This window comes from Lagenorhynchus albirostris, chromosome 2, assembly GCF_949774975.1.
Source record: "Lagenorhynchus albirostris chromosome 2, mLagAlb1.1, whole genome shotgun sequence".
Taxonomy (NCBI): Eukaryota; Metazoa; Chordata; class Mammalia; order Artiodactyla; family Delphinidae; genus Lagenorhynchus; species Lagenorhynchus albirostris.
In genome coordinates, this window is record NC_083096.1 from 102,582,213 (window position 1) to 102,609,012 (window position 26,800).

Below are 26,800 nucleotides of genomic sequence, written 5' to 3' on the forward strand. Positions count from 1 at the left end.
AATTATTTTAAATTATTTCATTTGCTGCCAAAACTTCCATTTGTTAACTTGTTGTTGGCTCGTAGCTTGCCCCCATACATGGAGGGCAAGGAGAGACCCAAGAAAGAGGCAGATCACTCCAGATTGGGAGGTGGTGGTTTTAATAAGCAAGTGAACTTACAGACGAGGCTTGTGTTGGATGACCATAATATGAGTAAATCTCTGCACCCCACCAGAATCTTAAAAGTTTACATAGAGGCCTTAAGTGGGTTCAGTCACATATTCAGTCCAGGTGCTCTCAACCACCTTACTGTCTCAAGGCTGCATCCCTGAATGGCTCCTAGTGTAGGAACGGTGGGCAGAATATACGTTCCAAGGACAGGGGAGGGGTGAGGAGCCTCTGATTGCCCAGGTCCAGCTCTTGGGTCAACCGGCAGTTCATATCCTCTCAATGACCTCCTCCAACACTAGCTGAATTCATTTTTTAAAATCCTTTTTCCCGATAGATCTATAATGGCAGCAAAGAGGAGGCAAGGAAATATAATGACTTTTTCTAATATATCTCTCAAATAGGCTCCTTCCTCAGACTTCCTTAATTCACAAGTCAGTGGTCCCATCATTCACCCAGCTACTAAAGACAAAAACCTAAATATTGTCTTTCATTTCTTTCTCCTTCATCTTCTACATCCAATCTGGCATCAAATATACTCAGCTCTATCTCCAAAAATGTATCTAATATCTGACCACTTTTCTCCAATGCCATCACAACCAAGCCACCATCATCCCTCAGCTAGACCACTGCAACAGGTTCCTAACTGGCCTTCTTTCTTCCATTATTGCTCTCCTATTACTCATTTGCTCTGTAACAGCCAGATGATCTTATTAAAGTGTAAATTAGATATCACACCTGTTTCCAGTGCAACTAACTCCCACTGCAGTTAGCAAAACAGAAAAAGGCTTATATTGGGTTTTAAGACTCAACAGGATCAGGCTCCTATATCTGTCTCTCTCCAAACTTATCACTGTGCATGTAGATTGTAGATGTCACCTCATACATCATTCTCTCCCATACAGGTCACTCTTGCTTTTGACTATTTCAAACAGGCCATGCTCCTTCAGGCCTCAGCTCTTTCACACTTATTGTTCCTACTGCCTGGAATTCCTGCTGCCTCCTTTTCCTGTGGTTGGTCCCTTTCATTCAGCTATTGGTTCCAATGGCATCCCCTTACAGAAGATTTCCCTAACCACTCTGCTTGAAATAACCTACCTTCTCCACGTAACTTACAATTTTGTCTGAACCAAACTTCAGGATTAGAGAAATTGCTATTAATTACAAAGATTTAAGAATTACCCTCAATATTTTTCTTATTTACCAAAAATATAACAACTGGCGTTTTTTAAGCCAAGCCTACTTTTATAGGGGAAGAAATACAGAAATATGCATTAAAGTAACTTATAGCTTAATGAATTATTATAGGGACTTCCCTGGTGGCACAGTGGTTAAGAATCCACCTGCTAACACAGGGGACACGGGTTCGAGTCCTTGTCCGGGAAGATCCCACATGCCGCGGAACAACTAGTCCCGTGCGCCACAACTACTGAAGCCCGCATGCCTGGAGCCTGTGCTCCACAACAAGAGAAACCACTGCAGTAAGAAGCCCACACACTGTAGCGAAGAGTAGCCCCTGCTAGCCACAACTAGAGAAAGGCGACGTGCAGCAACGAAGATCCAATGCAGCCAAAAATAAATAAATATATCAAAGAAATAAAAATAAAAAATAATGAATTATTATAAAAGAAGCGTCTGAGAAACAGCACCCTGGTCAGGAAGTAGAACATAGCCATTCCCTACCCACCCCCCAGAAAAAACCCTCTTTCCAACCACAACCCCATCCTTTCACCCTATAGGTAACTGCCATCCTGACTTTTATTATACCAACTTCTTTTCTTGTCTTTTAGTTTCAGCACTTGAGTATGCATCCATAATTTAATATCATTTTGCTTGCCTTTGAACTTTTACAATCATAGGGCACCTTTTGTGTTTACTTCATTTGTTCAATATTGCTTTTTAAAGATGAATGCATGTTGGCTATAGTTCACTTATTTAGTTTGCTATGCAGTATTTCATTGCATGAATATACCACAACTTACTTGTCCATTCTATGTTGATGGGTGTTTGGGTTGCTTCCTTTGGGCTATTAAAAATAATATTGTTATGAACATTCTTGTACAGGTAACCTCACACATACATGCACACATCTGTAGGGTATATGCCTAGAAGCAGAAATACCGGCTTATAAGGTATGGAATTGTTAGTTTTTCTAGATTATGCCAAACTGCTTGTTCAAAGCATTTGGGTCGATTTATAGTCCTGCCAATGGTGTATCAGTGTTGCCATTACTCTACTTCTTTGTCAGCTCTTGCTACTGTCCATCTTTTAAATTTTAGGTATTCTAGTGGGTGGCTAGAGGTGTCATTGTGGTTTTAATTTGCATTTCTCCTGATTACTAATGAGGTATTATTTCATCCATGAAATCATGAAGTTGGACATGTACAAGTGAAGTGATATGTACAAGATCAGGCTCAAGCAGGTCCTGATCATGAAGCTGCATGATCAAGTGGCTCAAATGCCTATAGCGACGACTCCTGCACTCCTGCTTCTTCCTTAGTCCACATCTATGCTGTCATGGGGATACCCATAACTTATTTACTGCGGAAGAAAGAACTCAGGCCTGGTATAGGGATGGTTCTTCACAATGTGCTTTGGCAATTATCACTGCAATCTAGAGTGTCTCTGAAAGGTAGTGAAGAGAAATTTTCTCAGTGGGCAGAACTTTGAGCAGTACTTCTGGCTGTCTACTTATCTAGGTAAAGAGATGTCCACAGGCGTAGATCTACAGTATTTCATGGGCAGTGGCTAATGGGTTGGCCAGGTAGTCAGGGACTTTGAAAGAATAAGATCAGAAGCCTAATGACAAGGAAATCTGGGGCAGGAGTATGTGAATGGACCTCTCAGGATAAGCACAAAATGTGAGGATATTCGTGTCCCATGTGATGTTCACAGGGCAACCACTGCAGTGAATGTCTTCCTTGCTCAAACGGACAGGCTGACTCATCCTCTGGATGCAGTCATCCTCTTTCCCTAGCATCCCAGCGCTTGCTCAGCGGTCTCATGTACAAAGTAACTGTGGCAGCAGGGACAGACGTTATACATGGACTCAGCAACATGAAATTCTTCTCACCAATACTGATCTTACTATTGTCACTGCTGAGTGCCTAACCTGCTAAGAACAGAGACGAATCCTGAGCCACCCGTAGGGTCCCACTTCCTGGGAGACACCAGCCACCTGGTGGCTAATTAATTACATTGGATCTCTTCTCTAGTGGAAGGGTCAGCAACTGTTCTCATGAAAATATTAATTCTGGATATGAATCCTAAGTCTCTTCCTATAAGACTACCAACCATAATCTTACAGACATGGTTATCTCTCACAACATAAATTCTAAATGAGAAATTCATTTCACAACAAAAGAAATGTAGCAATGGGCTCATAGCTATGAAATTCATAGGTCTTTCCATGTACCAAATCACCCAGAAGCGGCTGGCTTGACAGAACAATATAATGACCTACTAAGACTTTGAACCAGTCACCAATATATGATGTTATTTCTCCCACTGCCGGAATACATGGGTCCAGGAATCGCGGAATAAAAATAGGATGGATTTCTCTCAGTATTATGTTTAATAACCCACTCACAGAATTTTTTATTACCATCCCTATAAAGGGGCTATGCTGATTTGGTGGTCTTAGCTCCCATGGAAAAAAAATATTTCTACCAGGGCACACAAAATGGTTCAAGTGAATTTGAAGTTGAGACTGACACCTGAATATATTAGGGTCCCTATGACACTAAACCAACAAGCAACAAAAGAGGTTCCTATAATGGCTGGGGTGGGTGATCCACATTATTACAGGGAAATTGATCTACTGCTACACAATGGGGTCAATAAGAACTATGTCAGGAGCCCAGGGGTTCTCTGGGTTGCCTCTTAATATTCTCTTATTCAAGAGTGAAAGTTAATAAACTACCAACTCCTACGGACTCAGACCTTCCAGAATGAAGATTCGCCCACCCTACTAGGTAAAGAGGCAGCCACGAGCAAAGCCAAATGGAGCAGAGGAAGAAGTTATAAATATCAACTACAGCTTCAAGACCAGTTATAGAAACAAGTACTTAAGCAAATCTACTTCATCGTTTGCGGAGATTTTTGTACATATTAACTATTTTTTCCTTCCCCTACCCCCTATCAAGTTACATAAGAAATGTTGGTCGTAATGCACTTGACAGTTTAATTGAGGTGGGATTGTGACTGAACCAGGATAAGAAACACCGCTAAGGATAATAGTAACTCATGGAACTTTACTTTTTCCCCTTTTGGGGGAGAGGTGAGAGTTTTTCCTTTGTACAAAAGACAGTAAAATCTGCATAGACTGAAGCATAAACTGTTGCTGTTGCACAGAAATTTAAATATGGGTAGAAGGCTGTGCGTGGCTGCTTAATAGCTAAAAGGGAAGGTCGTGCTCGTTACTCGCCATAGGCACTCAGCTCCCTCTCCCTCACTGACACACCCACCCTCCTGTATTCTGCTCTGTTCTCCTGGGGTTGGGACACATGCAAACTACATTTCCCGACTTCTCTGCCAACTGGACTCCTGTTAGGTTTGGTCAATAGGAGGCACCACTGGGAAGTCAGAGGCAGCAGAGGTTCTGGCACCATGGTAGTTGTTGGCAATGGCTGCAGTGGCAGCAGGGGTGGAGTGACTGTGAATGCCAACAGACCACAGATAGTACCTATCAGCAACCTTAGCTCTGGTCCAGGCAGCACCACTTGAGCAGATCTAGGATCAATTACAACAGTCTCCAATAGTGCAGCGGCGGGTACAGGCTCCTAGCAGTTTCTGAACTCTGAGAATATCACCCTCCCATAGAACAACCTAAATACATTTACCAGTTCTCCAGGAAAAAATCATCAACACCCTAGAATGACATAAAACGAACAAAAAAATTCCCTCTAATTAATGGAATGATCAAGAGGTAGGTCTAATTTAATTACAAGGGTGTCTGAAAATGAGACAATCAGACGGTACTGCCACAGTCACAGAGCAGCACTTTCAAGAAGCGCTACTGGGCGTGCCACAGCATCTCCTTATTTCTCTCTCCCATCAGTTATAATTTATAATGACATCACTGTACCTCAGATTACAGTGAGGGAGATTTGCCTGGCCTTTCTTCTATTACTTGGCCCCTTATTTTAGGAGCACAGGTGGCTTCAGGAACACAAATATCCTTTCTCAAACATAAATGCCTGTCTATACTTTTGGTACAAATTTTAACACAAGCTTTTATTTTATGGCTTCTCTCCTTATGTCATAATAAATATATTCTGAGATTATCAGACTTTAACAAATTTCATCAGAAATAAAAAATAGTATCTCCATATGATTTCTTCCCTCTGGTAAGCCAAGTTCATTTTATGTAAAACACTTCTTCCCTTGTAAGTTTTAATTTAAATTGAAGAATTTTATTTTAATTTGACTCTCCAGTCCTATCACTAGTAAGTATCATGCAATTCTGGGACCCCAAAGAAAGCAATTGTAAATCAAGTTCTGTAGAACTTCTTTAGTTTGTATTTAAACTAACCATTTATCCAATTCCACAATGAAATCAGTGTTATAATTTTCTTAACATTTAACTTAAAACATTAGACAGAATAATCTGAATGGGGGAAAAATCATTATCAAATGCTAAAAATGTAAACATGAAGGAAGTAAACATGAAAACAAATCTCTTTTTAAAAATTCATTTAATTACAAGAAAATTAGGCAGAAAATTGCACAGTTCCAAACAAATCCTCTGTATAAACACAAGGGCTCATTCACCATCAACTTTTTGTATTTATCTCTCAAATAACATTCCATCTATTGAACCCAGCCTATACTGGCAAAATTAGAATACATGGATATTTATTTTTACTGTTTAATATTCCATAAACAGAATTGGCTTTTGTCCTTAAGTTATGATGGTATCTATCATTTTGCTTCAGAGAAAACTCTAAAATTGTTCCCTTATGAGTATTTCAATCAGCCACTCTCAAAATCCAATGCAAAAAACAAAAACAAAACAAAACAAAAAACGCTGTTGTTTCACTAAAAGATACCTGTCTTCCACTTCATTTTATCAGCCTAAGTACAAATTCGGAGAAAAGCTTCTTAAGTCCTGCAGTTTCAAATTCCTTTTGTAACTCATCCAACGATGAATACTCTTTGACTTCAAATGCCAGAAACCTGCATTATACAAGAGAAACTCATGAATATGCCTAAATTTGTCAGAGTATAATTATCGATTCAGTTGCTTTTCCATCTGCAATAGTACTAAATTATACCTTTTGTGTTCTGTCTGTACTTTTGTTTCAAACAGTACACTAATCATTTTCTCTTTGCATTTCTTTCCACTTGAGTCCACATCTACTTTGCAGGTTTTCTGAAGAATCAGGTACTCCTAAATGATAAATCAGTACGTTAAATACATATCTTACTCTGAATCTCAAAGTCCTAGTTTAAAAGGAGCCATAAACCTATAGGCTTATTTCCACGCTTACAGAGTACTCACTTTCTGAATCAAGCAGTTAGAGAGTTACACAGTGTTTTCACATACTTTGAAGCATAACATTCTGGTGAATGCTGGAGTAAAGAAGGGTCTAATCGAACTACGTAGGCTTAAATCTAAACTAGATCTGATTCTGGGGTTAGTTATCTAGATCTTCTGTGTCTCAGTAACCTATTCCATAAAATGGTACTCATAACATCTACCTTATGGGGAAGTTGTGATAATTAAATGAGTTCATACATATAAAGCACTTAGAGGAGTGCTTGGCACAATAGTGCTTAATATAGTACCAGCTACTGTCATTATTATCACTTCCTCAAGGTCGGAATGAAGTTAACAGGCACACAGTACCGAACATTCCAAATTGATGGCATCTATAAATATGTACCTGTAGTTCTCAATCCTGATATACAGTCTTATAAAAATTTAAGGGATATTTACATTAAATGACATTTTAGGGACAGCTAATAAAAAAGAAAGAACTCCTTGAAAAGTACTCCACATTACCAGAGGTCAAGCCATATGATTAAATAAATTAATTAACTGATGGATCCAATCTGAGAAACAACATCTGCAAAACAGCTACACTTAGCCTAATATGCCTGAGCTGGCTTAAAGAAAAATCTGAGCCTTTTGGGGATATATGAGCAAAGAAATTAATTTGTATTCATTTTGTCAGCCAGTATTTTATCCAAAAGGATCAAACTTTATAGATATACTGTAAATCACCTTAAAATTTGTGGTTCCGGGGCTTCCCTGGTGGCACAGTGGTTAAGAATCTGCCTGCCAATGCAGGGGACACAGGTTCGAGCCCTGGTCCGGGAAGATCCCACATGCCAAGGAGCAACTAAGCCCGTGTGCCACAACTACTGAGCCCACGCGCCTAGAGCCCGTGGTCCACAACAAGAGAAGCCATAGCAATGAGAAGCCCACACACCATAACAAAGCGCAGCCCCCGCTCACCACAACTAGAGAAAGCCCACACACAGCAACAAAGACCCAATGCAGCCAAAAATAAATTAATTAATTAATTAAATTTTAAAAAATATATGTGGTTCCTTGGTCAGACCCCAACCCAATATCTTTATTAAATCTGAAAATCTGTTGTACCTATACACTATAACCCAGCACTACTCTGGTCAACTGAAGTTATTAACCAACAAGTTTTGGGATAAGAGCCCATGACAAAAAGCTAGGTAGTTATCCTACAAACCTTTAAGATGATAGGTTATGCAATATAAATCTGTTTCAAATAAATTCCATTGTAATTATTCTTGACCCAACCCACTTGAAAGCATAAAACCTATTAAGTGATTTGCAGCTCTTTTAAGATTTAAAATATAATAAGCAGCTTTCTTTGTCTGGTCCCACATAAAGCAGGTTAGATGAGTTTAGAATGAGAACTTGAAAACTCTGAAGAAGACGATGATTTTGAAAGCAGCTGCTGAGACCAGTCAGGTGGAAAGCAAAAAGTTAGGGAGGAGGTGACAAGCTGACAGCCCTAACGATTCTACTTCCACTCACACTAAATCCTGGTTAGGAGAGAACAGCTCCTCTTTTCAGGTATAACAGATACCAAGTTCAAGCGTCAGAACATATCTTTAACTTCCAAAAAGTTAAAATTTTTGCAGGCTACCCACAAATATACACCTTGCTGTGTGCCTAACTAAGGAAAGAACTATAAATACACACAAACTTTTAGTGCAAATTTATAAAATTTAGGCTCAAAGCTGATTACAGAAACAAACACTCATGTACCAGAGATTTTTTTAATAACCTACCACTTTCATTAAGTGGCATGATTTTTAAAACATAATCTTCTACTTATTCTTCAAGCTTTTCAAGTCTGTAGTTGTAATTAGAAGTTAAAGACAGTCTTTAAAAAGAAAGATCCATTAACATGGTAAGAGTGAAAGCAGAAACATCTTAATGATTAATCTGTCCCATTGTTATCAAACACACTTATAGACACACCATTTTAGCAGAAAATAGCCAAATTCATATTCAACATTAAAATTTTTTGGCACCTTGATGTTGTTTCTGTCTCCCTGCAGTAAAATCAGTATTACTTTACCCATGAACATCAGTCTTCCTGTCAGCCTTAAATCGGAAGCCCACTTCTCCACACTTTTGACATATTTGGTCTTTGCTCTCATATGGTCTAAATGCAAAAGAGTCATCCACAATCCATCATCCACAGTCGTGCTTGCTGCAGAAGTGCACTTTTCACTGCCACCTCCAGCTTCTGGCCGCCTGAGGATGTGCCTGAGATTCTGCTGAATCCAGAGAACTAGCTCATGAACCATAGGTTCCGACAAAAGGGTCTCTGCTTGCTCCAGTAACTTCTCCTTCACAATCTCACACTCAGCCCTGGTCAGGTGTTCGGAGTTAACCACAATACCAGGCAGACACGACGGGTAATTAACCGGTAAATGGAACACCAATCGTAAGGGTATATCTGCATCCATAAATCCTTCGGCTCTTGTGAGAATTCTGAACACAGTTCCATCTGTCTCTGGAAAGCATCCAAAAATAATGATTAGCTGTACCTAATTCAATCTGAATGGAACACTAACAAGTTAGAATTTTTGTTTCAAGTATCAATTTATTTTTCATGTGAAAACTAAGTTATTTTATGAAGAGATACATCACACTAAGAAAGCCATGATTTACAGATTCTTACTTTCAGCCATACATATATAGTCATAGAATCATGCTCACCAGCACCCAGGATTTCACTGGCATTTATAATTGCCATTATCCCATTTTTATTAAGGTTACCAGAAAGGTTTCTCATCATATGATGTTCTTCCTCCCCAGACTTAGTTGATAATTCAGAAATTCCTAATAAACTCATATGAACATTCAAAGAAACAGTATTGTGTATTTATAAAATCAGTGATTAGTTTAAAAGTTATACACTAAATCCGGTGAAAGTCATGTTGCAGTGAGTCTGAATCAAACCAAATACTGGATCCCATGTGGTTGCAGGGGTACAGAGCAAACCATGACTGTGCATACACAGTAACTGCCTGGACCCGCTCTTTTTCACTTCAAATATATTCGTATCAGTGTAACATGAAGGCAGCGGGAGGAACTAAAATTGGGCAGACATCAGTTCAGCTGTTTCTGGCTCCATAAGGAGGAGGGGGAAAGGGGAAAGCGCACACAGGATACGAGATGAAACACTCTGCTCTCTTTCAGATTTGCTCCACTTCACCCCTCTGATGTGTTCCACACCACTTCACCCCACTTTTCAAAAGTTGATAAAACGTCAGGCTGATTCATTCTGCAGGGGGCAGAAGCACACAGATCAGAAAAGCAGAGTAGAACCGAACTGGGTGCTGACGAGCCTCTTTGAAGCTAACTTGCCTCCGTCTACCCTACTTCTTTCTCCACAGCCCTTGTTTCATTCTCCTTCACAAGACAGGCAGTCAGATTGTTCTAATTTTCATACCTGGATCGCTGCTCAACACCCTCAACAATGGAAACCTGAGTGCATTCCCATTTTAAAGAACCTAACAGAACATTAAAATGGCTCTCTAGCCATCCAATTCCATTTATACAGAAGCTGTTGTTACAGACATGGATTCATATAGGACCAAACACATCCATTACACCAGGTTTTTCTTTAATAGAACCTTCAGTATCAGCTGCAAAGCACTGCCGTTTTAGGACACCACCCCGAAACCCAGGCAGTAACCATTATAAAGATCACATTAGGCGGCTTCCCTGGTGGCGCAGTGGTTGAGAGTCCGCCTGCCGATGCAGGGGACAAGGGTTTGTGCCCCAGTCCGGGAAGATCCCACATGCCGCGGAGCGGCTGGGCCTGTGAGCCATGGCCGCGGAGCCTGTGCGTCCGGAGCCTGTGCTCTGCAACGGGAGAGGCCACAACAGCGAGAGGCCTGCATACCACAAAAAAAAAAAAAAAAAAAAAGATCACATTAGGACTTCCCTGGTGGCGCAGGGGTTAAGAATCCACCTGCCAATGCAGGGGACACGGGTTCGAGCCCTGGTCCGGGAAGGTCCCACGTGCCGTGGAGCAACTAAGCCCGTGCGCCACAACTACTGAGCCTGCGCTCTAGAACTCGCAAGCCACAACTACTGAGCCCGTGTGCCACAACTACTGAAGCCCGCGTGCCTAGAGCCTGTGCTCTGCAATGAGAAGCCACCGCAATGAGAAACCCGTGCACCGCAACGAAGAGTAGCCCCCGCTCGCCGCAACTAGAGAAAGCCCGTGCACAGCAACGAAGATCCAACACAGCCAAAAATAAATAAATAAAATAAATAAGTTTATTTTAAAAAAAAGATCATATTAAAGTGATGTAACTTAAATTTGTATTACATAAGTAAAATATATGCTGCATAAAGGAAGATTTTCCAAACAACTTAGTACATTCCTCTAAAATCCATCACCAGCTTCTCAAAACCCTTCTTTCTTCTATCCTGTTACTTATCCTTTGTAAAAAATATTTTATTATTAAAGTAAGCTCCCTAGATGTCAGTTAGATCACTGCACTTCACTAGATAAAATGGGCATTATAAATAGACCTACAGACATGTGACCACTAGGCTAAAAAAACCCTCCAGAAATCATCTAGAGGGTCCACTTTCCCTCTCAAGGGGGAGGTATAACTTTTAAAGCTCTTCATTCATCATTCAACAAACATTCACTGAGTACCTACTAGGCCCAAGGCACTGTTCTAGTCTGAGAGAAAACAACGGGTAAGACACAGATCCTGTCCTCTTAAGTCAATCCAGTTTCATAACATGAAATAGTGGACAGAGCCAAAGTGATCTTCCTCAACTTCTCTTCTACACCTAAAAATGTCTTTACTTATAAACATACATACATATAATTTCTATAAACCTGTATTTTATATATTCTTTTTATTTCCATGGAGATAACTCTCCATGGGAATAGCATTTTTTAATGTTTTCTGAACAAAAGGTGCCTCCCTGCTGACAACTTGACTACAGCCCCGTGAAAATGATTTCAGACTTCTGACCTCCAGAACTGTAAGAGAATAAATATGTGTTGTTCTAAGACACCACATTCGTGGTTATTTGTCACAGCAGCCACAAGAAACTAACACAGTATCTGTGCTCACAAAGCAAGGTTTTCCCCGCAAGCAAGGCTCCCTTTCTGGTAAAAACCCTGAAACCTAGAGTGTTCTCCAATCTCTGCCACCTAAACAGCCACCTATTCCTCCCCAGGGCAGTGACCTAACTGACAGAAACAGGCAGTCCAGGGAGAAGGTCTGGAAAGCCTACTGAGCTGGCTCTTCAAATCCTTACCAACTTTCATTCTTCTCTCTTAGTGATTTTCTGGCCCTAGTCAGCAAAGAGAAAAGCAACAGGAGAAAATCCTGACTTCCGCCTTAGAAAACCGTGAAATTATTAGTTACAAGCTTAGAAGGAAAACTGCTTTAATTTTATCAAGAATTGGAAAGGATTAACAACCTTCCTACTTGGTCTTCTCTTTGACTCCCTCCGTAGCTACACACACACACACACACACACACACAGGAGCTGCAAGCTGAAATTACACAAAATGATGCTATCTCTGTAAGAAAATGAAAATCCCAACAACATACCCCATTCTGCTGATACTTAATGCAGGAATAAAATTACATATTCTTTTAAAAACTCATTTTCTCCCTAAAACTCTAGAAGTATGTATATTACCCTTCCATTTCTCATCTGCCTTGGTTTGTACATGCAATTAAACTGGCTCTTTTTTCCTCAGCATTTTTCATGTAATCACATGTACTGTCAGTCTGATTTTGGGGTTTTTTTTTCCATTAAAAAAAGAAAACAAGGTTGTCCCTATCTACTTTATTAACAGCTTAGAAACAGAGTGATTAACAGAAAAATAATGGTGTTCTACATCTAATGCTAATCTCTGGACTTCCCTGGCACCAAAAAACTCTAGTCATTAAGTTTAACTCACAAACTCATCATTCTCAATAAAATCTATGCCCTAGAAAATGTATGCCTGCCCTACAAATCTAAAATTTTCATGAGTTCCAAGACTATTTTCATCTATTCTAAAGATCCTACCAAAAGATGTAAGTTTTGCCTCTGGTTGAAGCTTGCATACATATTCCCTAGTTTGGGTTTTTTTGGTTTTTTTAAATAAGTCATTGTACCTTAAAATAAGTATATCAATTTCATAACTAAAATAGGTTAGTTTCAAACCTTATTCTTCCTTACAAGTACATGAAGGAAATTATGCTCCTAACCACACTCCAAACAACAGAAATTCAAACGAGAGAAACTGAACTGAACCCCAAATTCCATACTGTTATTTTTAAGACTTCACTCTACTTCATAATCACACACAATAAAAATTCAATAAATGCTGTCCAATAACAGAAGATAGTGGAAAATGTAAACAAAATTTAAGAGGATGAGTTCTTCAAGATTCATTTAGAGCCCATTAAGAAATCATTTATATACCATATACAACTGAATTTCCCTATACTTGCTTTTTTTTTCTTCTGTTTTGCAGTTTTATATGTCCTCAGGGTAAGACTTTGTTCAGAAAACCACTAAAAAGTCCCCAACACCCTCTCTTACCTCACTGCACAGGATTTTTTTCCTCTTGCTCTCAGGTGGCTCCCCACAAGTATACATCCACCAGTGCTTCTTTTTATGTTACAGCTGGAATTTTATACATGTTAAACGTGGTTACAGAAAAAAAAATAAACTAAAAATAAGTGAAGCTAAAAGTGGCGATCCCATCCTTTAGACGTGAAGTTCAAGGCTGATTTGTTTTTAGAGACGACCTCAGTACTGACCATCAGCAGGACACAGGGCTGAGCAGATTTAGAGGGGTCAGTGGGTGACAGTCATGATTCATTTTGCAAGACGGCCCAATCCAATCTGAACATTAGTGTTAGCAGAATACAAAAAGCTACTCTGAAGCTACTGTGCGAACATATCATATGATATTGAGTCTTACACACCTCCCATTTTATAACTTCTTTATCTGTAAGATGATTTCCAGAAACACAACTCCACATATAATGAGCACTAACTATGGCAATATAATCTCTGTGACCTTCAATTACCTCATCAGGAAAATGAAGATTTATAACAATACCAAATCCCATCTACCTCATAGGTACCTACACAGGCATGCACACACACTCCCCTTCAGAACTATTCTGAACATAAGTGGGGTCATCCCCGTTTCTCTGCTCTGGGTGCTCTTCTTGCTCTCTTCTTCCTGGACAGGTGTCATCCTTGCTCTCCAAGAACTGTTTTCCTGACGCAATGGCCGCATCTCTGTTAAGCAGCATGACGCAATGCAAGAGTCCATATACTCTGGAGCCTGGTGGTTACTCAACCAGCCTGAGCATCTGTTACCTTCTTTATAAAATAAAGTTAAGAATACCCCTCATCGGGCTTCCCTGGTGGCTCAGTGGTTGAGAGTCTGCCTGCCGATGCAGGGGACACGGGTCCGTGACCCGGTCCGGGAAGATCCCACATGCCGCGGAGCGGCTGGGCCCGTGAGCCATGGCCGCTGAGCCTGCGTGTCCGTAGCCTGTGCTCCGCAACGGGAGAGGCCACAGCAGTGAGAGGCCTGCGTACCGCAAAAAAAAAAAAAAAAAAAAAGAATACCCCTCATCAAGTAAGATGCATTTAAAGTATCAGGTCTGTGGTAGGTGACCCCATTAAACCTGGCACCCTGTCTGACTGCACTGCACAGGGAGAAGCAGAATACCCCTGGTTTGATCTGCCCACAGCCCTCCCTAGTGGACAGGAATAGGAGCTTACATAACTTGCACCCATCAGAGACAGTTACACCTGATGCCTCTTATGAGCTTTCTACAACCATCACAAAGAGGCCACAGTGTATGTAAGTCCCCTGAAATTCTCAGCACAAATTAGTCCAGCTAAAAGAATCCAACTATTCAAACTCTTCAATCTTATGACCTTCATAGATGACCCTAGGGTTAGCAGCCTGAGCCTGCCTGGGCTATCTCGTACCAGAAGTGCAATCCTACCCAATGTTAACCTGATTCCAGTGGCAACAAGGAGCAGCTTATTTGAGGGGAAGGCCAGGAAGGAACTGATGGTGTTCAGAATGTTCTTACATCCTCCAACCCAAGCTGACAGTGACCATGACAGTGGCAGCCAGCAGCCCACTGTATATTTACTGAGGTCTATTAAAGAAGTCCTTACCTTACCCTTAATTCCCAGTTGTGAACATCAAACGTCCCAATTTCAATCACTGAATTGTTCTATTCTCCAATGAACCTTTCAGCAACAAAATGTCCTAAGTTGTTACACTGAATTCTTTTATAATTCAATTACTTAATGATGCCAAAACACTGAATTAAATTAATTAGGAGGCATGGCTTGAAAGTCATGCTCAATTTAACAGCAGATAAAGGGTCTACAGTGCTCTTCATATTAAGAAATTGCTCTTTCTTTCTTTCTATGCTTACTTTTTTGGGTTTTCTCTGACCTGTCAGCAGTGTCGTATGCTCAACCATACTCATGACCCAGACCACCACCATTCCATCCTCTTTCAGGTGTAATGGGAAATCATAGGTTCATTTTCCCAGGATATTCCTAGTTGAGCCATAATAAAGGAATTTAAGAAAACTGATGATCTCTTCAAACAGCCTGCCTCAAGCAGAAGTAATTATCAATAAAGAGAGCCAGAGACAGCAAAGTAAGATGATGAAGAATAACAAATGCTATCCAATCAGAAGAGAGGTGACGAGAAAATACTAAAAGTGAGTAAATCCTTTCATATGGATTTTAAACAATTGTTTCAGAAAGCTACAAGACAGGCTAGGCACTGAAAAGAAAGCGGCTTCATTACATGAATTGGTTCACAGTGCCCAGAACATAACAGTGCTCAATGAACGTATAGACACGGGTGATCAAGAAAGAATAAATGAAAAGGAGCCAACTCCTGCTCTGTAGGTGAATAACACACCACGTAGATACCAGGAATGGATCCTAACCCTTGATGGCTTTCTCACAACATTCAGAACATTTTAGACTACCTTCTTAAAGGTCAACCAATTTATGGTCAGAAAGACAATTTTAATAGTAGCTGAAACATAACAGAAGTTTAAATCTTATGCCAAAAAATTCACAGAATGTATTTGAAAGCTATGCCAAAAAATTCACAGAATGTATTTGAAAGCTAAGTAAAAACTGAAAATTATGTGCATCACTGCACTTTTTCATAAACCGAAGTTTTGGTTTTTACTTAATAGACGCCATAGACAGGCAGAGAAGAAGTTTTCACTATCATGAAAATATAGCCAAAAGAACCGTTCTAGACTGTAAGCTCCTAGAGGCCCTGAGCAGTCAGTGTCTTTGAAACCCTGTCAGCGCTTCCGGGGACTCAATAAATGAGTTGAATGATTAATGCGCCCCCAAGAGCCTGTAATTGGCAACCACCTTTCAGCCGACTAGAAAAAGCAGGAGAAAAGCAATCAAACTGAGAGTCCTGACTGAGCACTGGTCGAATTCAAAAATTCATTTAACAAACATTTACTGCATACCTACCACGTGCCTGGCACTGTCGTAGGTTCCTGGAGTTTTGTGATTACAAAACGGACAGGGTCGCTGCCCTCTTGCAACTTGAAACAACCAAATACCCATATAGTTAAACTGTGGTGGGTGCCCTGAAGGACATAATGCGTGGTGCTTACAAAGCACGTAGTTCAATTTGGGGAAGCTGGATTTAAACTAGGGGTGTCAGGAGAAACCTCTTTTCACGGTCAGATCTGACGGGTAAGTACAGGACGGCCAGGGAAAGCGTGGGGGGGGGGGGGACGCTTTCCAGGAGGGCGCGGCTGGCTCGTAGCGCTCAGCGAGTTGAGGAGACAGGCGAGTCAGAGGGTGCAACGGCAGAGTGGGGACGGGGGGTAACGGCGGATGGAGGGGGAAGGGCGAGTGCGAGTGCGACGGGAGAGTGGAGGGTGGGACGGACGAGTGGGTGGAGCGGCGCGGGAAGCAGGAACCGGTCCACGGGCCGCAAGAGCCTGAGCATTATGCTGTCCGTTCACTGCAGAGGAGCGAGCAGGGGCGCGATACTATTCACGTTTTGGGGGTCGCCGCACTCTCCCGCTAGCTTCCACACACGCCCAGTCCCGGGGCGTGTCGTTCCCTCATTCAACTACCCCGGCCCCCAAGTGTGGGCCCGGGGCGGGGAGCCCAGCCTTGGTGGTGGGGAGCAGAGGGCGCCCAGTCCGTCTGGCGCGGGGGTAGTCACCTGAGCGACTCAGCACTTCCCACTCGCCGGGCCCGCAGAAAATCGCACCCAGGGCCGAGAGCTCCTCCCGCACCGGCTCCGCCATGGCCGCGCCGCTCGGCTGGCTCAACACCTCCCCTTCCGCCTTCCGCCGCCGCCGCCGCCGCCGCCCCCGCCGGCCCCGAGCAGCGCTGCAGGGCTGCCACCGGGGGGCGCCCCGCGTCTCCGCAGCGCGCGGCGGGCGGGAGGCCCCGAGAAGCCCCGCCCACAAGCTCCCGCTCACTTACTCCAGATGCGAGGCTCCGCGCCCTCTCGGGGGGTTTCTGTCCGAGGGGGAAGGCCCCGTGGTGTCTGCCAGAGGTCACCGTGCAGCTCACCCGCTGCTTTCCTGACGGAGGGAGGCCTCCCAGCAAAGCCCGAAATTCTCTAACTTTAGCTCGGGCTTTGAACACTAGCCCTTCCCGCCCAGACTTGGCCTTGAAAGGAACTTGGAGGTTAAGAGGAGAAAACAAGCAGCGAAGTGACCAGAAGAGGTTAGCCTCTGTCTGGCTCAGAACTAAACTAGGTGTTGGGGGTACTGCAGTTAACAGAACAGACGAGATTCTCCGCCCTCCTGGAGGCACTAGCGACCCAGGCGGTCTGGGACACCCAGAAAACGTCCGGGGTAGGAGCAACCTCCAGATGCTGAGAGGCAACTGGAGCTCGGACTCTGGACCAGAACCGGGTTTCTGGGACGTCCTCCTAACAACGGTTGCAGAAGGGGAGGGTTGGACCTACCACCTCTGGCATTCTAAGGATGTGACTGGGGTGACCCAGAACCTTTGGAGGAGCTATGCACCCGGGTGCTGGGAGCAACGACGTAATTTCCCATTTGTCTCCCGCCTTCACAGGGGACAGACCTGCTGAAATCGGCCAGGAGAACTCCTGGGCCTTTAGGGGTACAAAAAGTATGAAAATGTAGCAAACGCTAGCTTTTCAGTATTACTTATTTTGTGATATTTGATGCATACAAAGCAATGTGATTCTTGAAGTTCAATAATGAAATGCTCATCCTTGAACTCAGCACTTAAATTTAAGATTGTTTGCAGTTCCAATAGGGTAACAGAATTATCAATCCATTCTGTTTCAACTTTGATTTCGTGAACAAGGTTACAGTGATTGTGTGTGATAGTTCTGTCAGTCAGCATCTTTGGCTTGTCCTTTTGTTTGTCAGGTAACAATTTAAAATTTTGCAGCCTCAGATAGTAGCTGGTCTAGCTCATGGAGGTCCTACAATTTTTTGTTTGTATCAGAGATAACATTTTCTGAGATAAATAAGGGATGTAGATGGCTACACAGTGACTCCTGACATTGACCTACAGAAGTCAGGAAAATGGGGCTGATTTGAAGACTGGATTCATGTTACCATCATCAGCATCATTCCCACTGTTACTAAAAAGAGGTTTTAAAAAGGAAAAGATACTGGCTTCCGAGAACAGAAAGGAAATCCAACAAGATAAACTGCAGGAGAAATGCTTCTCAGAGGATGCCATGGGATTTCAGTGACCCCAAGCAATTAAGAGCACTGCTGTGTACATAACTGGAAAGACAAAGGTTTATTTAAACGCATAATTGTCTCTGATGTGGCCAATTTTTGTTTAATAATAATAATAACTCCTTTGAGTTATTTCCAAAATAGCAGTTCAGTAGGTTCATAATTAGCTGCTAAAGAGTTTGGTGAACAAAAGAATAAATTTTTAATTTAAAATATCATTAAATTCTTTTTGATTTTAGCTTGAAGTCCAATGTTAGTATTAAAAGTGGTAGGAAAGGGCTTCCCTGGTGGCGCAGTGGTTGAGAGTCCGCCTGCCGATGCAGGGGACAAGGGTTCATGCCCCGGTCCGGGAAGATCCCACATGCCGCGGAGCGGCTGGGCCCGTGAGCCATGGCCGCTGAGCCTGTGCGTCCGGAGCCTGTGCTCCGCAACGGGAGAGGCCGCAACAGTGAGAAGCCCGCGTAGTGCAAAAAAAAAAAAAAAAAAAAAAAGTGGTAGGAAAATATTAATTTAGTTGTTGATTGACCAAATTTTAAAGATTGACCAAAAATCAAGTAGTTCATTTCTTATTTTTAATTTCCCAAATTCAGTATAAGTGGTATGAGTGAAATAATGTGAACAGTAAGACTACAGCCGTCAGAAATATTTGGAGGCAGTCCCTAAAGCCTGCTGTCACCAAGGTGATGTAAGAGTACCTCAATCTATTTAAAATTTTCTTGTCAGTAGGTTTCTTCTTTGCTCTTCCTTTCTTCATTGATTTCTTAACCTGCTTCTCATACTCCATTTAGTATGTTTAAATAAAAAAGAAGTCGATATGAATGTCTTTTAAATTGATACTATCCTAAGGCCCTGAAGTCCCATGAATAAGTTACTACTCTCTGACATTTGGAAGTAATCAACACAGAGAAAGCATAATGTCAGCTTGATATTTCTCACACTATGAAAATATCAGCTACATGTCAAATATCTAAAGCCTACCTTAAAGCAATAAGTTTTCTTGTATTCATAAGCTACTGAAAATTCTAAATATCTAAATGTGCTATGATGTCTAGACATGTGGATGAATGTCTGGTTAGAACATTTCTCTTTCTCTCTCCACTCACCTGCCCCCAGTAGTGTATGGTTTCCTAGAACAATATTATTTATACATGCAACTTTTCTAAATAGTTGCTTTCCCAAGACCATACAAAGGAGTAGCTTTAAATCTCTCACCTCCAGTTAAAACCACTTGCCCAAGAGAGTTATTTTAACTTTTCTAGGAAAACGTTTCTACTCACTTTATCATGTGTAGTATGTAGACTTAAATATTCAACTCTGTCTGCAATTTTAAGTCAAACCTTGTAGAATTGGGCATAGACATGAGAACACACAATTTTAAGAGTATTAAGAGAGGTTAAGTGTTAGTATCATGTCAAAAAAGCTGAGAATCCTAATTCTGAAGTGAGTGGGGGTGTGATAAGAAAAGTGATCATATTAAGACCATGAGGCAAGTAAAAATGCCTTCAAGAACTACTAAGAGGGCTTCCCTGGTGGCACAGTGGTTAAGAATCCCAGTGGTTAAGAATCCCAGTGCAGGGGACACGGGTTCGAGCCCTGGTCCAGGAAGATCCCACATGCTGCAGAGCAACTAAGCCCGTGCACCACAACTACTGAAGCCCGAGTGCCTATAGCCCGTGGTCTGCAACAAAAGAAGCCACCGCCATGAAAGCCCACGCACCACAACGAAGAGTAGCCCCCCTGCTCGCCGCATCTAGAGAAAGCCCACACGCAGCAACGAAGACCCAACGCAGCCAAAAATAAATAAATAAATAAATTGGGGGGGGGAACCACTACGAGTAGGGGACTTCCCTGGTGGTCCAGTGGTTGAGAATCTGCCTTCCAGTGCAGGGGACGTGGGTTCGATCCCTGGTTGAAGAGCTGAGATCCCACATGCTGTGGGGCAACTAAGCCCACGTGCCGCAAGTACTGAGCCTGCGTGCTCTGGAGCCCATGCACCACAGCTAGAGAGAAGCCCCTGCGCCACAACAAAAAGCTCCGCCACGAAAAGATCCCGCATGCCACAGCTAAGACCCGACACAGCCAAAAATAAATAAATAAATAAGAACCACTAAGAGTAAAGAACAAGAAAGGCATTAAATGCCCATTTGCCAAATGAACCTGAACTGCAATAAACTGTGTGCTACTGGTTTTGTCTAAAGGCTTTCTGTATTTACTCACTTCATAAGTGCTCTTGGGCGCTCGTTGACTGTTGGTCGGCTCGACAAGCTGTTTTAAGATACAGAGAGGAGGGGCTTCCCTGGTGGCGCAGTGGTTGAGAGTCCGCCTGCTGATGCAGGGGACACGGGTTCGTGCCCCGGTCCGGGAAGATCCCACATGCCGCGGAGCGGCTGGGCCCGTGGGCCATGGCCGCTGAGCTTGCGCGTGTGGAGCCTGTGCTCCGCAACGGTAGAGGCTGCAACAGAGAGAGGCCCGCGTAACGCAAAAAAAAAAAAAAAAAAAAAAAAAAAGATACAGAGAGGAAAGCAGCAAGCCTTTGCTCTCTTCAGTCTTTGGTCTAGACAAGTAAACCCAATGTGCAGCAATTGCAAGTTCTTTCATCCTGCCGAGGCTACAAGAATTTCCACATTCCCTGACTGGTGTGACGCTCACTATCATGGTAGAGGTGAAAGCGAAGGGGTGCTGCGTGACATGTAACTCTGACAACTTCCCAGAGGAGAAATATGTCTGTAATGCTCAGGAGCATAGTAGGTTTCCAAAAGGACAAAAAAGTCAGAGGTGTTGATTGGTCCTAGTTATTTGTGTTCCGTTACCGTGTGCGAGTCACAAATTTATTTTTCACCCAGATAACAAAATAAAAGCAAGTCAAATGTGTAAGAATTTGATACTGACACTGTAATCATACCCTTTTGTGGAAAGATCTGCCTCCACCTTGTCCAAGTAATCTGTACTCCCTCCAAAAAATTGGTCACATTCTGCCTGGGAGAAACATGCTTGATTCTCACACATGAGTGATACCAAAACAGTTTCAGCTTGCTTTGTGGGAAAACATCCACATGGCCCAGGTTCACTGACATAAAAGTTCAATGCCTTATCAATGTTATAAAAACAAGTCTTCAGTATCATTAGGGATTTAGACTTTGTCTAATGCCCAATAGTTAATTTTGATTACTACTGTAAGTGTATCCTTTTTATTCATTGTATTTTGCCAGTGCATATTACTAGTTTAGCGAGTTTTTATTATCTGGCGGGATGGGGGGAGGGGTCCGCAGGGCTGGGGACTATGTGAATTTTATAAAAAATCTTTTTCTCCAAACTCGTAAAGGGACTATAAATGAGTAAATGCTGCCATTTTGACAAAATAGATTCTCAGTGGTTGACAATTAAAAGGGAGTATATCAAAAAATCAAAACTGTGACTGGGAAAATTAGACCTGGATCTCCTTAAAAAAAAAAAGAGTGGGGGCCCCATAAGCAGAAGATGTATTAGCTGCAGAGAGAGGGAGGGGAAAAGGGAGAGAGAAAGGGAAAAAAGAAGGAAGGGGGAGGGGCAAAGAGGAGAACTAGGAAGATGAACGCTTTAGAAGGTGATGTGAAAAGGATGATTTTTATGAAGTGAAGGAAACCAGGATTTAGGAATTCGACTTTATTTCTAGAAGAAGATTGATTTATCAGCTTTTTACACATAGAGAGACCTGAAACTTTATTCAGTAATAATACAAGGCCTGAGGTTTGCTTCAAAATAACGTAGGAAGGGGCTCCCTGGTGGCACAGTGGTTAAGAATCTCCCTGCTAATGCAGGGGACACGGGTTCGAGCCCTGGTCCAGGAAGATCCCACATGCCGCGGAGCAACTAAGCCCATGCACCACAAATACTGAGCCTGTGCTCTAGAGCCTGCGAGCCACAACTACTGAGCCCGCACGCCACAACTATGGAAGCCCACGTGCCTAGACCCTGTGCTCCGCAACAAGAGAAGCCACCACAATGAGAAGCCCACACACCACAACGAAGAGTAGCCCCCGCTCACTGCAACTAGAGAAAGCCTGCGCGCAGCAACAAAGACCCAATGCAGCCAAGAATAAATAAATAAAATAAAATAAAATAATAACATAGGAAGGGGGAAGAAGCTGGGGAATGGATGGAGCTGACTTGACCGTAGGTAAATAATTGGTGAGGCAGAGTTGTGGGTACAGGATTTGGCATTTTATTCTATTTTTGTATATTTTATACTCTATAATAAAAGTTAATTTTTAAAATGTGATTGGTAGATAATATATCAAGATACTTGAAATTTGCACAGTACTCAATTAAGGAAAAAAGGACAGAAGTAAAAGGGATAAATAGGAGCGAAGGGAAAAGAAGAAAAGAACTGGAGCTAAGTAGAGAGAACAGAGTTGGTGAAGGACATGAAGAGAGAAGATAACAGGTTCTAAAGTGATATGTTCAACAAATGCATGACTTCAGGATTTGTTCAGGTGAGAGAAGCACAGAACCTAAAACTTCGGTGTCTTTCACAAGATACAAGTGGTTTTCTCTTAGACCTTCAAATAGAGGGAGGCAGGCAGAGCTGCTGGGCCCCTCTGTGTGAGGCTCCAAACTCCTCTTGTTTTTGGATTGACTTAATTTTAATGTTTTTTAATTTTTATTGGAGTATATTTGATTTACAATGTTGTGTTAGTTTGAGGTGTACAGCAAAGTGAATCAGTCACACATATACATATATCCACTCTTTCTTTAGATTCTTTTCCCATTTGGCCATTACAGAGTATTGAGTAGAGTTCCCTGTGCTATACAGTAGGTCCTGGTTAGTGATCTATTTTATATATAGTAGTGTGTATATGTCAGTCCCAATCTCCCAACTTATCCCTCCCCCCGCCTATCCCCTGGTAACCATAAGTTTGTTTTCTACATCTGTGACTCCTGTTTTGTAAATAAGTTCATTTGTCCAAACTCTTCTTCTGTGGCTCTGCTCCCCACAGCTGGGACCCCCTCGGTCATGCCATGGTCTGGGGTGGCCACTGGGGCCCCAACCACCAAGTCTACATGTGGTCAGGAGAATGGGGCTCAGGCACACCCCACTGGCTGAAATTTAGTCGCATGAGTGCTCCCAGCTAAAAGGGGGGCCAGGAAATGTCATTTTTATTCTTGGAGGCCATGTACCCAGCTAAAGGTGGAGGAAGAAATGAAGTATTCTCGTCATTATTTCTTTCTTATTATGGAGAGAGGGAAAACAGCACCAGGAGACAGCTGGCAGTCCCCGCATGAAGTCAAGTTTTGACCAAGAGGTTAAGTAGTCACATACCATAATTCTGTAGAGCTCACCCTTTCCGTGTCCCTCGACCCCCACCTTTACTCCTTGTCTCACTGTCCCATTCTATTTTTCCCACAACATTTACCATTACCTGAAATCTCGTTTATTTGCTGACAAGCATCTCATGGTTGCCCCAGAGAGAGCAGGATGGCCTCCCACCAGTACCACCAAATTGGTTCAGATGTCCAGAGTGACGAGGACACACAGGCCCCAAAAGGGTCTGAGAGGGTCTGTTACTCACAAGCTGAGATTTTCTGGGAAGAGCAGGGCCTGAATGAAGGCAGGGGCCATTGGCTCTGGGGTTCATCTGGTTAAGGGCGGGGCTGGGCTGGAGCTCTCCTCGGCACCACAGGGGTTTCTGTGGTCTGAAGGAGAGAGGGAGTGCCCAGACTTTCTTACCCACTTTCCCAGAGGCGAGACAGAGGGGAAAGGTGGGGGGGGGGGCTTGAAAGCTTTGGGCAGTCTAACATCAAAAACAGAGTCAGGCATGTCTACTGTCTATCTCCACTAGCATTCTAACTCCCACGAAGCCAGGAGCCCTATCACCTCGGTATCCTCCACGTCTAAAACAGCACCTGGCAAATCAGGAATGCACTAAACATATATTTTAATACAAATAAACTCACTGCAAAGTTTATAAACTCTTCATAACAATTGCGTATTCAACTGGATCACGCAGTGCCTACCATATGCTAGTGACTTCGTGAGGACTCAGGCATTCAAGACTATTAAATAAGACATCACTGCCCTCCAGGAGCTCCAAATCGTCTAGGAGACATCAAACTTTCCTGGGGTGGGGTGATGAGTGTCCTGCCAGGTGAACGGAAGGCCATCAGAGGAGGCCCAGGAAAAGCCTGGTTTGGCTATTGTGTTAGAGGTTCCCCATCACAGGGCCAGGGGAGGAGGAGGAAAACTACAGGGAAAGATGGCTGGAGAGAGATCTCCGCTTTCATTCTTAACAAGCCTTTATTGAGCGCCTTACTATGTGCTGAGTATTACACTGGGTCCTGGTGAAACTGTGGTTGCAGTGAAGTGAGGGAGACAGGTCTTAAAAGACCACACATTTGGCAATGGGCAGCCTGTTGAAATCATGGAGTAGATGAGATTGCCTGCCCACATCTCAAGAATTTCACAATGAAGGTGATGTTATTTCTCAGCAGTTGGAACAGAGAAACACTGGTTTGCCAGTTTCTAACACAATCTGCGTCAGAACGATAGTTGCTTTGTGGTAGTGTCTATGTATTTCCCCGTTGTTTTCATTTATTTGTTTTACTCTGTGTTTAGTGAGGAGAAAAATCAAGCCAAGAAAACAGAAAAAAGTTTCCTTTGTGGCACTATTAGCACTTGGAAGGGTCTCTGTCTCTTGTCTCTGTCTCTCTCTCCTTTGGAATATAAAAGCTATCTGAGAATAAAACACTGGGCTAGAATACTTTGTCTATTGTTGTTTCAGATAAAATCCTGCTATATTTATGTGATTCTTAGTGCCCTTTGAAACATTAATTGGCCAGAAATTTCTTCATTGATAGCTTCATTACTTTTAAAAGGAACATTATACTTCTGGAATAGGCAGAACCAGGGTTCCTACTATTGGGATCATATTACCAAATACTTTGTCCTTAGCTCCAATTCTCCTTTTTCGTAAGATATTTTCCCACATCTTTGCCTGGTGAATTCTTATTCATTCTTCATGTCTGAATCCCACCCATCCTTCTGAGTCTGAGTTGAAGACCCCTCCTCTACTTCCCCTCCACCTATCATATTTACACACCTGTCAGGCTGCATTATAGTTGCTCATGCGTCTACAATCCTGGTAGGGTATGACTTTCATGAGAGGAGGGGATGTCTCTCTTCCATCTTTGAAAGTATCTCCGACTCTTAGCACAGTGACTGGCATACAAAAGGAACTCGATATTTGTAGAATAAATCGAAAATGAGTGAATGCATGGTCATAGTGTCAAAGTAAATAGACTGTGCTTTGTTTTTCTTGTTACCTCTACTCTGATTCCCACCAGTTTTTTTCACCCTTGAATATGTTGATACACATCAACATCAAGCAAGCAGATTACTACCCATGTCTTTACTTGAATCACATTCAGAGGAATGAAGAAAGCATGAATGGGCAAAGGAAAGAGTGGATTACTCCTAACGAAGCCCCACAGTTTCATACAGGGGAGTGAAAAGGGAGATGAAGTATATTGTCACATTTACAGTAACTTTTAACCTGTGAGTAACAGTAGTCCACAGTTACCATTTTGCTTGACTATATTATGAACAAAGAAAAAATGAATTTTAAAGTAATTATTACAGCTAATACACAATACTAAGTCGGGAAGTCACGTGGTAGGTAAATCTATATAGTGTCTATGTCCCAAACTGAAATGGGAGCCCACATGGTACATGATCCAGTCTGGCTAGAAATATATCATATTTCCACCCGAATATGTGACTGGGGTATATATTTTATTTATTATTCAGGTTAATACTCATCATTTTAAGCCTTAGTTTTTTTGTTTTTTGTTTTTTTGTTTTTTGCGGTACACGGGCCTCTCACTGTTGTGGCCTCTCCCGTTGCGGAGCACAGGCTCTGGACGCGCAGGCTCAGCGGCCATGGCTCACGGGCCCAGCTGCTCCGTGGCATGTGGGATCTTCCTGGACCGGGGCACGAAGCCGTGTCCCCTGCATCAGCAGGCGGACCCTCAACCACTGCGCCACCAGGAAAGCCCAATACTCATTATTTTAAAAATAAAAATGTCACTTGACAACAGGGTATTATATATAACAATGCAGCTGTAGTAATTAATTCGAAGTTATGGGACTCAGATTTTCCACTGTGTAACTCATGATCATTTAAAAAGATTCTTTTCTTTTCTCTTTTCTTTTTCTGATACTTCAACATGTTGTTGACCCATGATTTAAGTTAAAAGATAGATTATGTTGAAGGGACGGGGGATTGATGGGAGAGAGGCCCAGGGAACTTTTTGTCACGATAGAAACATTCTATTTCTTGATTGGGGTGGTAGTTGCATGAGTTTATGCCATTTAACCATACTTTTAAGAACTGTGCATTTTATTTTATGTATAAT

At 42.3% G+C, this 26,800-nt stretch overlaps 1 protein-coding gene across 2 annotated transcripts; it reads right to left on the bottom strand.

Moving 5' to 3' along the window:
* Window positions 1–5,825: 5,825 nt before the first annotated feature.
* Window positions 5,826–17,013, bottom strand: RWDD3 (RWD domain containing 3). Of its 2 annotated transcripts, none has more exons than XM_060139533.1 (4): window positions 16,897–17,013; window positions 8,722–9,162; window positions 6,424–6,539; window positions 5,826–6,325 (listed from the first exon to the last, which is right to left on the bottom strand). In XM_060139533.1, exons 1-3 carry the CDS (start codon window positions 16,979–16,981, stop codon window positions 6,463–6,465), a joined length of 603 nt encoding a protein of 200 aa, XP_059995516.1. In that variant the 5' UTR covers window positions 16,982–17,013; the 3' UTR covers window positions 5,826–6,325; window positions 6,424–6,462. The 2 variants fall into 2 exon arrangements, with proteins under 2 accessions (XP_059995516.1, XP_059995515.1); XM_060139532.1 differs by having other exon boundaries at window positions 8,675–9,162.
* Between the last annotated feature and the right edge of the window lie 9,787 nt (window positions 17,014–26,800).

Bases quoted from the DNA above. Each gene is read 5' to 3' on its own strand.
- RWDD3 (XM_060139532.1), bottom strand. From the start codon at position 16,981: ATGGCGGAGCCGGTGCGGGAGGAGCTCTCGGCCCTGGGTGCGATTTTC. The intron at 9,163-16,896 runs GTGACTACCCCC...GATGCTTTCCAG, and splicing joins GGAAGTGCTGAGTCGCTCAG to AGACAGATGGAACTGTGTTC. The intron at 6,540-8,674 runs GTGCCAAAAAAT...TTTATCATTTAG, and splicing joins GAGACAGAAACAACATCAAG to GAGTACCTGATTCTTCAGAA.